Source organism: Urtica dioica, chromosome 2, assembly GCF_054948205.1.
Source record: "Urtica dioica subsp. dioica isolate 48M chromosome 2, U.dioica_male_clone48M_v1_H2, whole genome shotgun sequence".
Classification (NCBI taxonomy): Eukaryota; Viridiplantae; Streptophyta; class Magnoliopsida; order Rosales; family Urticaceae; genus Urtica; species Urtica dioica.
This window is the reverse complement of record NC_142757.1, coordinates 42663292-42674697: the sequence shown is the minus strand read 5'-3', so window position 1 is coordinate 42674697 and position 11406 is coordinate 42663292. Positions and strand designations below refer to the sequence as shown.

At 35.2% G+C, this 11406-nt stretch overlaps 1 protein-coding gene across 2 annotated transcripts; it reads left to right on the top strand.

The window, feature by feature from the left end:
* The first annotated feature begins 5664 nt into the window (after nt 1-5664).
* On the top strand, nt 5665-9674 carry LOC149404825 (ubiquitin carboxyl-terminal hydrolase 20-like). Of its 2 annotated transcripts, none has more exons than XM_089606461.1 (8): nt 5665-6214; nt 6306-6426; nt 6530-6640; nt 7007-7146; nt 7256-7591; nt 7979-8104; nt 8547-8937; nt 9023-9674. In XM_089606461.1, the coding sequence occupies exons 1-8, from the start codon at nt 5870-5872 to the stop codon at nt 9325-9327; spliced, it is 1875 nt and encodes a 624-aa protein (XP_089462587.1). In that variant the 5' UTR covers nt 5665-5869; the 3' UTR covers nt 9328-9674. The 2 variants fall into 2 exon arrangements, with proteins under 2 accessions (XP_089462587.1, XP_089462589.1); XM_089606463.1 differs by having other exon boundaries at nt 7982-8104; nt 9023-9673.
* The last annotated feature ends 1732 nt before the right edge of the window (nt 9675-11406 follow it).

Below are 11406 nucleotides of genomic sequence, written 5' to 3'. Positions count from 1 at the left end.
ATCTAGGGTTAAGAAAAGATTTAACGCTTCTAGCAAGCGGCGGAAAATAAAAATTTCCTTTTAAACAAGTAAAATGATTTTACTAACCTAGACAAAGAGCAAGCACATGTTATTATTAAAACTATCTAAAAGCGATTACACGTTTACTAACATTTATGAAGTTTGATCGTTGAGAAGCTTGTGGAGGTTGAATCGCTCGTCTCCCCACGCAAACTCGTCTTTCTTCGTTCTTCGGGGACTCAAGTAACCAGGAAAGTTTCTATCACATAAATCACTCGAGGTAAGAAGGAATGAGTGTGTGGGCACTTTTAAACACGACGACTCAAGAACAAGTCTTAGAGTCGAAGAACTAAGATAAACACTAGGTCAAATGTGGACCTAGGTGCCAAAACAAAAACGAAAAGAGTTAGAGAGAGAGAGAGAGAGAGAGAGAGAGAGAGAGAGAGAAGTGGACGGCCAAGTCTAGAGAGAGAAGTTCTCAATCTCTAAAACTTTGGGATGAGAAACAATGAGAATGAGGGCCCTATTTATTAAGAAGAATTACCTTCGACAAGGTAGTTTCCTCTTCTATAGAATATCACATATTCATGAGCAAATATTGCCCTTCTTCCTCTTAAGTCACACGGCCAAGGGTGCTTCTAGAACGCCTTGGATTTGTTTCCTATTTTGCTTCCTCTCTTGTCTTGGCCGAATTCTCTCTTTCCATGTAGAGGAAATTTGTTTCCTCTTTTTCTTTTGGCAAGTATCTTCATACATCAATGCACACAATTGGTCTCTCTTTCTTTGGTTTGGACGATCAAGGGCCTTCTAGAAGGAGCTTCTAGATGTTTCTTCATTTGTTCATGACAACATAAGAAAGACCCAATAAGAATTTTCAAGTAAAATTCCATAAAATGAAATTAATCATCAAGGCCCAAATTCATTAAGTTGGCCGTGTGGATCAATTCATTGTCATCATATGACAATGTCAAAAACCTTATTTATTGACATTCATTTCGTCCTATGTCAAAAAAGGACAAAAAATACCCTTTAGACAATTTTCGTAAAACTTGTCTAGTTCTTGTTTTGACTTAGCATCTAGTTTAACTAATCCTACTCGATATGACTTGTGACAGTGACCTCATTGATCCAAATGAACAAAGCTTGAGCTAACACACTTGGACTCAAAAGTTCACAAACCTTTTCCAAGTTTAGCTTAATGTCAACTGACTCCACTAAAGAGTTGACATTGAGAATCTCTCGGTTCAAATGGATTTATTTTCTACTCGAGAATTCAACTTAATTGTGATGCGTGGATCCACTAAATATTATCTATGTTTACCCTTCATGAATATCATCAGCTAGTCGGGATGTACAAAACTATCATTCTACCCTTCTAGCTGTTATTTCCTCAACTCCTTTGTCACTTGTGAATAAGTTAGAAACAATGTATTGACAAAGAGCTAACAAGTCACATTGATTCATCCAAAAGAGTCATGACTCAATTTGGACACTGGCCAATTTATTTATTCACATTCCAAGGAACAAATCATGAAGTGATATACATTGCATTTCAGCAATCTTGTACATGGATTTCATATCTATGAGATCTTCACAAAGTTACTCATGACATCTTCATAACTTAGTACTTCGCCAATAGGTCCTGTTCAGAATCACATACTGAATTCGAACTCTGACTTTCTCAAATGAGAATACGTAAGTTATGAAATGACATGTCTCATTTCAGGATTGAGGTAAGCATGATGCACTTCATACGTAGTGACTTGGAGACATAAGAGGTTAAATGGTTTGTTCTTTTTATGTCTCTAGAAGTGCACTGGTCAACTCAGTACCTTCAGAAGATACCTAGAAGAACTATAAAGTCTCAAACTCTCAATATCCCATAACTAGACATCATAGATTCTCCTAACAATCGTACTGAGATCAATAGTCCTTTGATCCTTAGATTGCGAATATATTGTTTTAAGCAAACCATGAAGAGTTTGTTCATGCAAATCTACATTTGTCTCTTCATATGTTGTTAGGTTTGTTTAAGGACTAAAGACTATAGATTATCATAAAGCTTCAAACAGACAAGGAAGAATGAATGAACATTTCAACTTTTATTATTTATTCAGCAGTTACAAGCAAGAGTCTTCGTGAGACTTTATTACATCTGATGTACATAAGTAAAGACTACTACTCTTCTTGTGGGCACCATTGACAACAACCTTTTCCAAGTTCTAGCTTAATGTCAACTGACTCTATTAAAGAGTTGACACTGAAATCTCTCGGTTCAAATGAGTATATTTGCTACTCAAGAATTCTACTTAATTGTAATGAGTGGATCCATTGAATATTATCTATATTTACCCTTCATAAATATCACCAACTAGATGAGATTTACAAAATTACCATTTTACTCTTCTAGTTGTTATTTCCTCAACTCATTTGTCGTATGTGAATAAGTTAGAAACAATGTATTGAGGAGGAGCTAACAAGTCACTCTTCTAGTTGTTATTTCCTCAACTCCTTTGTCGTATGTGAATAAGTTAGAAACAATGTATTGACGAGGAGCTAACAAGTCACATTGATTCATTCAAAAGAGTCATGACACAATTTGGACACTTGCCAGTTCATTTATTCAAATTCCAATGAACAAAGCATGATGTGATATACATTGTATTTCGACAATCTTGTATATGAATTCCATATCTATGAGATCTTCACAAAGTTGTTCATGACATCTTCATAACTCAGTATTTCAACAATAGGTCTTGTCTATATCACACAGTGAATCTAGAACTCCGACTTTCTCAAATGAGAATACGTAAGCTATGAAATGACATGTCTCATTTCAGGATTGGGGTAAGCATGATGCAATTCATACATAGTCACTCTGAGACAGAAGAGGTTAAATAGTTTGTTCTTACAATGTCTCTAGAAGTGCACTGGTCAATTCAGTACCTTCAGAAGATAACTAGGATGAACTATAGAGTCTCCAACTCTCTATGCCTCATAACCAGACATTATAGATTCTCCTAACAATCATACTGAGATCAATAGCCCTTTGATCCTTAGATCGTGAACATACTGTTTTAAGTAAACCATGAAGAGTTTGTTCATGCAAATCTATATTTGACTCTTCATTTGTTGTTAGGTTTGTTTAAGGACTAAAGATTATAGTTTATCATAAAGCTTCAAACACACAATGAAGAATGAATGAAAGTTTCAACTTTTATTAATTATTCAGCAGTTACAAGCAAGAGTCTTCATGAGACTTTATTACATCAAATGTATATAAGTAATGACTATCACTCTTCTTGTGGGCACTATGGACAACATAAAGAGAATATTTCTATCATTATTATTCTCCTAGATATTAGGAAATTAATTATGAGAGAGAATAAATGAAAATATATTCTTTCCTTATTTAATGGAGATTGAATATCTCAACCATTATTATTCTCTCTCTTATTGATTTAGTTACCTGATTTCTTTTCCACAAATCTAGTAGCTAATTAAAGAGAGAATATTGAGTAATTAATATTCATAGTAGGTGCCTACCATAAGGTCATGGGCCAAGAAATTTTCAAATTTTACAGTGTCCATAAGGCCTAACTTAAAATTCAATTAATTATTTACTTGATGCAACAATAAATAATTAATTCCACAATAAATTTTAATTCGGTGATTAGAAAAATTTCCGAATGAATGCTGCTAAACAATTTACAGCTGTGAGATTGTAATAATAATTTGTATTATTAATAAAGAGTTCTTATCCATCTTTATCAGAGCCGAATCGGGGACTATGGACCTAGTAGCAGAAGCTCCTACAAATCCGATTAAAAGACGAAAAAGTCATTTCTCTTTTCAATCGATTTGTTCAATCTTGTTCAGTACTCCACAAAGTAATCCAAGACTGCACTATCCTTATTACTAGAATTATATTTTACTCATCGTGACGAGTGTCCACTGATATAGTCAGTTCGTGATCAAGATCCTACAGGTTCAACCCGTACAGAGAAATGTCAATTATTCCGTTATACATTCCTCGATACTACAGCGAATGATTCTTTCGTACGTACTTACTACGAAAGTGTGCACAATCAATCGGTTCTGGAATCAATCTTTAGGTAAGTGACATTGACCTTCTTTCAGGAAGGCTGAATTCCATATTTGTGAATCATATTTTCCGCTCAGATCATATCCCGAACTCCCAAGACATAAGTATCCCAGCATAATAGTAACTTTTTAACGAATGAATCAACAAATTCGGTAATATGACCTAAAAGTCCATGATCACTTCAGAATTTATATTAAGTCTCACTGTGACCATCATAACGACCATGGTTAGTGTGTCGTAACGGTCATTAAATGACACATCAACAACCAAAGTTTGTCCAAGCCGTACACTTACCAAAAGTGTAGAATGCTCTCAGCAAGTGATCAACCTTCACTTGTGTTCTACAGATATGATTTTAGATACAGCTATCCATACACGTATCAATCATCGATCACGTTTTAGCTCACTGCCCAAACTTAGATGCCCAACATGTAATTCAGTTTAATACGAATGCTATGGATGATAGTTGTTATTGATTCTCTTCAGAAAACAAACCACTAATAATAAATGCTAATAAATTAAACTTCTTATCAAATTCAGTAATCATTCATGTTTATTTTATTATCTTTAGTGAGCAATACTCATAACACATATAATTACTACAAGTAGTTGTCTCAACCTGTTAATTCTCTATTGTCTTTAAGGATCTAGCCAAAGTTTCATTTTATTAAAAAACAGTCTACAGAAACGAAGTGAATTTATTAACCTAACTAAGTTAATTAATTTACTTTGGTTTGAAAGATTATTTTCCGAAGTAAATTAAATTAACCCAACTAGTAATTAATTTACTTCAGCTTTATAGATTATTTTCTTAATAAAATGAAACTCTGACTATTTTTTAAAAAGAATGTGGATTATTAAGCTACTGACATAATTGTCCCTAATTATTATATACAATAAACAATTCCAACAATAAAAATAAATGTTAGATATATTCATATGTAGCTAATTTTATTTATTTTAAACGAACACACGTACTTGATACATTGTTTTTATAAATAATCTTGCAATATCCGTTGGCCATCGTAGTTTTAATGTTTTATCACAATTCTGTTGGTTATTGCAATTTTCATGCACATAATTTTTTTTTCAAATTTTCATATTATTTTTGACGCAATTTTAAATTTTTGGGACTATCGACACAAAAAGATCACCGACATTTTAAACTAAATTCAAACCTTGAATCCCGTTGGTTATTGCAATTTTCGTGCACATAATTTTTTTTTCAAATTTTCATATTGTTTTTGTCACAATTTTCAATTTTTGCGACTACCGACACAAAAAAGATCATCGACATTTAAACTAAATTCAAACCTTGAATCGAAGTTCTGTCACCTGGATTTTAAAATCACATTGAATTGAAGTCTCAATTATCAAAAACATTTTCCCTCCAAAAACATAATTTCATTTTTTCCTACCGCCAAATCTTCTCTCTCTTATGTGTCCCCAAAATCCCAAAATTCATGTTTTGGAGCCGAAATCTAAATGCCGAAATATTAAATATATTGTTTATTTTATTTTAATTTATCTTTCCCTCTCTTTTCGAAACTTGTATCCACAAAACAACGCAAAACCTTCCATAACTCCAATTCCTAACATTCCAATTCCTTTTATTTTTTTTTAATAATATCTATTTCCCTCTTCTTTCTCTCCGTTTTGTTCTTCATCACAAAACAACCGTTTTCGAAATCCCCAAACCCTAGAAATCTCATAGAGGTAACAGAGAGCCCGAATTCCTTCTCTTTCCTGCTGCTATTCTCTTCCATGGCGATCGACGAGAAACTGCTCCAAGAACCGCGCCCTGACACCTCCGATCGTCCCGAATTTCTCTCCGAAGCCTTACTTGACGATCTCCTGGATACAGAGCCGCCGTTCCCGGAGGATTATTTATTCCGCGACGAGATTGACGGAGCTCCTCCGAGAGACGAAGACAGGCCTGCGGTGATGGATTCCGTCGGAAAAGGCTTGCCATGTCCCGATCCGGCGAGCCTCGACAACAAGCCTGGTTGTTCCTATCATTCGACGTCGTTCTTTTCTTTCTCGAGCCGCGATTATGAGCCTTTGAGCGAGTCTTCGCTAACACTTCAAACCGCTAAACCCTATACCGTGGTACGTAGTTTAGGGTTTCTTTTCTTCACGAGGATCAAGTAATTCAATCGTTCTTGAATTTTTCTAGAAATTTCTTTTCTTGCTTTAACAGGGTTCTGGGATCAGGAATATTGGAAATACATGCTATATGAATTCAGTCCTTCAATGCTTCACGCACACTGTGCCGCTTATGGAGGGTCTTCAATCTTTGAAGCACCAGACGCCTTGTGACCGTAAGATTATGATCTGTTTTTTTCTATCTGCCCGAATGTTTTTTGAAATTCAAGTTTTTATTGTCTCATTTCAATAACGTCTGGGTATTGGGAAGCTTTTCAGGATCTCTAAAGGGATTTTGTGTCATATGTTCTTTCCGGAAGCATGTTCATGATTCTTTGTCGCTTCCAAGGATAACTGTTTCTCCGAGACCTTTTATGGAAAATTTGGACTGTATCCTTTTATTGACATAGATCAGTTGACACTTAATGCCACTGATTGTTATTGTGATCTCAAGTTTGATTATAACTGTGTTGGTAAGGCAATTCTGTAATTATGTGTGAATTTCTTTAATGTACATGTGAGTATGTCTTTTGTGTGGCTGTTGCAAAAACAAAAAGAGTAGAAAAAGAAAAAAGAAAAGAAAGAAAGAACCAGAGAGAGTAAGAGAGAAAGTTAGGAAGATAAATCTCTAATAAAAGGATCGGTGGAAAAGGTCTTTATAAAAGAAAGAGAAGCTCGTTATAAAAGAGAAACCATACCGGTTAAGCTCTGTTTTTTCTTTTATGTTGGGTTAGCCTTGACCTCAGTATCTATCAGTCTTCTCATCATCTTTCAGAAAGTATGAGCAGGAAGATGCTCATGAGTTCCTGCAGAGTTTTCTGGATAGACTTGAGAATTGCACTTCAGCTGATGAAAACCTTGTTAAAAAAGTTTTTGGCGGTAGTCTTATAAGCAAGGTATGACATCAGAATTAAGTTTCTTATATTTAAAGTATCGTATATTTTAAATACTTTTTTCATAAACAGCTAATTTTGCATGCTGACTTTATATGTTTTTGGGTTTCAGCTTGAGTGTTGCAATTGTGGCTATCTTTCTGTAACTCCAGAATCACTGGTTGACCTGAGTCTAGAAATGGATGACGTGGATAGCCTTACTGAGGCACTTGGGTCTTTCACGAAGATGGAAAAGATTGAAGATTTGAAGTTTGAATGTCAGAACTGTAAGGAAAAAGTTGATATGGCAAAGCAGCTTGTAGTGGATGAAGCCCCATCTGTTGCTGTATTCCATCTTAAAAGATTTAAGGCACATGGGTCGTACACCGAGAAGATTGAAAAACACATAGAATTCCCATTAGAGTTGGACTTGAAACCGTACATGGTTGAAGCTAGCGATGATGATAATGTGAGTTTCTTAGCTTATATATCACGAGAAATCTAAGCAGAAACTAGTCTATTTTGTTGTGAAAATGGTAAACAACCTATATATATGCATGGTCGTGCTACAGGTATTGATGACAACATATTCAGTCTGTTTGATTTGAAGTGTATCTTAGTTTATCAAATTGATCTAACTTGGTGTAGACGCCTGTATGCTTTTTAAGTTGTGCTTGATCGTAATTAGAATTTGCATGTTAAATTTGTGATTAGTGCTACAGTTCATGTCCTAGTTTAAGTCGGAAAGAAATCACAAATGTTTTTATAGGTAGTAGTTTCTAAGCAATTATTGTTAAAATTGCACATAGAATTATCATAGATAACAAAATTTTACATTGTTTCCCTTTTTGTCCAGCAGGTGGGATCGAAGTATGATCTTTATGGCGTAGTTGTCCATAGTGGGTATTCACTTGCTTATGGGCATTACTATAGTTTCATCAGGTCGTCTTCAGATACATGGCATCAACTGAATGATGAGATGGTAATATTTGGATTACTTCAAAGTTAAAGAATCCGATCTTCCTTGATTGCATGTCAAGAGCTGTTGACTATCTTTCACCTTCGTTTACATTTACTGAATTTTACATAACCCAGTTCCCATTACTAGGATGCCTGCATTTATATACCAAAGCACCCTCTCATGAATTGCTGTATGTCTCTACATACCTGTTAACTATTATTTGGTAATTGAACTACGACGGTTATTTTAATCTAATTTTGAAAATGATACGGGCTGAAACTTTATTGATATTCTTGTGTCAATTATAACTTATTCCATCTTTTAGTATACGTACCAACCATGCTTCTACAAACTTGTCCTTTATAATATAAAATTATTTAGACTTGCATGTACTTTCTCATTCTGGGAAGATGAATGAACTTGGAATGTTGAAGCAGATATAATTCATATAAATATTATACAGGTAACTCTGGTTTCACAAGAAGAGGTTCTATCTCAGAAAGCATACATCCTCTTTTACGCAAGGCGTGGCACTCCCTGGTTCTCAGACTTCATGAAAGAGAAGAAGGTGATCTTCGAGCCTGAACGCAGAACCGAATCACCCAAGTCAGTCCTAGAAACCTGTGAATCCTTGTCAAACACCAAGCCTTTGGTTTCGGTTTCACACGAAGCAAATGATCTTTTGGACAAAATTCAATGCATAAATGTCGATAGTTGCATTATCACACCTCTCGGCGAAACCAATCAGCCACGAGAAAAAGCCGAAGAAGAATTTATCCCCGACGATGTTTTCCATCCCCTCACTCCACCCCGGCCTCAAACCCCCGAAACATTTAACTCCTTCGAGACTCCAGGTAAAGATAAAAAAAGACGTTATTTACTTTTGTTTGTTTTGCAGTGTGAAATTCTCATGACAAAGCTTAAATATTTTTCATAAAGGATCGAGCCACCAAATACCCCGTGACCATCTGAAATCAGAGGAACGTCCCAGTCGCAAAAGGTTTCTGAACAAAGCTGCAGATGACTCACAGAAGAAAGAAGCTGTCAGATATCTCACGAGGAGTGTGCCGAGTTCTAGGGGTAGTAAGCTTATGGAGGCGATACTTGGGCCACAGAGCGAAGGCGCGGCGGCTAAGAAGAAGAGGAGACTGGGGTCCCCATGTAAGAGGGTTAGCCCTGCTAATGATCGGCACAAATCGAACCACTCTTCTCTTGGGCGTCCCGTGGCAGCAATTTTGCGGTGAGACTTTAATGAACAAACTTTGCACTTGGGCTTTGTACAAGTAATGGCAGATACATCTGCTCTGTTGATCTGGTTTAGTTTCTTCGTTTATTATACATGTTTTAGAGATAAACAAACTCTTGTTCTGAAAGTGTAAAGTTTTGAGTTGAGAGAGAGAGAGAGAGAGAGAGAGAGAGAGAGAAGATTATAACATTGAGGCCATGTCTAGTGTAAAACTGTGTTTAGGCTTTTGGGAATAAAAAAAAAGCATTTCGATTCCTTGCTAGACCTTTTAAACAAAAGTTTTATCATGTGAATTATGCTATATATCTTTGCTGAAATGGAAGCTGTGAATTCTGCTTAAGTTCTGGGGTCAAAGTCCAAAAATCAAATTCCATTTTTCCTCAGACAATCAATGAAAACATGGACGAGATTGTCATTTTTCTTTATATGTAGAAAGTAATTAATCAACAATGCTTTGTACATATTTAAGAACGAAGTATTTTGATTTTTAAAACCATTTCGTCCATTTTTTTATTTTTAATTTTAGAAGAATCATTTCGTCCATTTAGTGTAGACAAAGAACTGTAATAAAACCCATTTTTTCATCCACTGAGTGAAAAAATTAATCAAGTATGTCTATATAAGAGCCCATTACATACCTCTGAGTGCATAATAAAACCCATGAGTGACCCCTAGCTCCCCAGACCTCCGGAGTTCAGGACGATCCTCAATACACAACGCCTAGACGATGACTTGCGGGTCAAAAACTTTATTCTTTTCAATGGAGCGTGGGATTTCTGGAGTGCAGTGGAGGGGATGAAGTTCAGCTAAGCACGACGAAGCTCTAGCTATAAAAAATGGCATACTCATGGAAAAGCAACGACACATACAAGACTCATTGTGGTTGTTTGTACTTTGTTTTGAGGAATTCCCACGTGGTTTTAGCTCATGTCTATGTAAACTCTTTTATTTTCTTACATGAACCTTCAATTAACATAAATTAACCTTTAACATAAAATTTAGTGTAAGATTAACGGTTTAACAATTTTTTTTTTAGTTAGGTTAACTAAAATTAGTCAAGTTGTTTTAATTTAATTAATTTAATATTTGATTTGTTTTATAAAAATAAAATAATTTTAAGTTTATTGTAGGGGTAATTAAGCCAGTAGTCTAATAATCCACCCTTTTTAAAAAATAGTCTAAGTTTCATTTTATTAAAATAATAGTCCACCAGATTCTGAGGTTGATTCCGACATGGTTGTCGCTCGGGTCGCCGAATTCGGAGTTAAATCGCATGTCGAACTCAAAGGCGGCGGAGGCGGGTCCGACGCACGCGGCGGTGGAGGTTCGATTTCAGATTCTAGGGTCTTTCGTTCGACAGTTAATCAGATTAACTGTCACAGTTAATATGATTAAATGTCTGTCGGAGTTAATCTGATTAACTGTGACGAACTTTTTCCGAAAACGATTTCGAACATCGGCGAGTCTTGCGATTGCGCCGACCCCGCCGTTCGAAGGTCGCAAGTTCAGTTCTGCATATTAACTGTGATAGTTAATCAGATTTACTGTGAATGTTAATTCGATTAACCGTGACGATCCTCCTCCGAAAACGATCTCGAACATCAGTGAGTCCTGCGGCTGCACAGATCTGACCGTTTGAAGGTAGGATTGAGATTTCGCAGTTTGAAACTTTGATAAAAGCTCGGATTCCGGCGCCGGAGACAGCGAAAATGAAAGTTAATAAGATATATTATTGTTCTTGTTACTAGTTAATAAGATTTATTGTTGTTCTTGTTACGGGTAATGAGATTTACTATTTTTCATGTTATCGTTAATATTATTTTACTCTGACAGTTAATAATAACAACTCTTAAGAGTATTATTGGAATATTGAAATGTTATTATAACAAATTGACTAATTTTCTAAATATGTTAATAGTTTGACTATAATTTTAAAATAAAAATGCTATTTTGGCTAGATACCTAACCCGTTTTTTTTTTTATTTTTTTATTTTTAAATGAAATTTTGGCTAAAATAAGTAGTTGGAAGAATGACTAGTTACAATAAATTTTTGTTTATGTTATTTCAATTGACTAG

Excerpts from the sequence above, each read along its gene's own strand:
- LOC149404825 (XM_089606461.1), top strand. The coding sequence starts at position 5,870 with ATGGCGATCGACGAGAAACTGCTCCAAGAACCGCGCCCTGACACCTCC. Across the intron at positions 6,641-7,006 it reads TTTTATGGAAAATTTGGACT|TCTTCTCATCATCTTTCAGA; the intron begins GTATCCTTTTAT and ends AGTATCTATCAG. Across the intron at positions 8,938-9,022 it reads TAACTCCTTCGAGACTCCAG|GATCGAGCCACCAAATACCC; the intron begins GTAAAGATAAAA and ends TTTTTCATAAAG.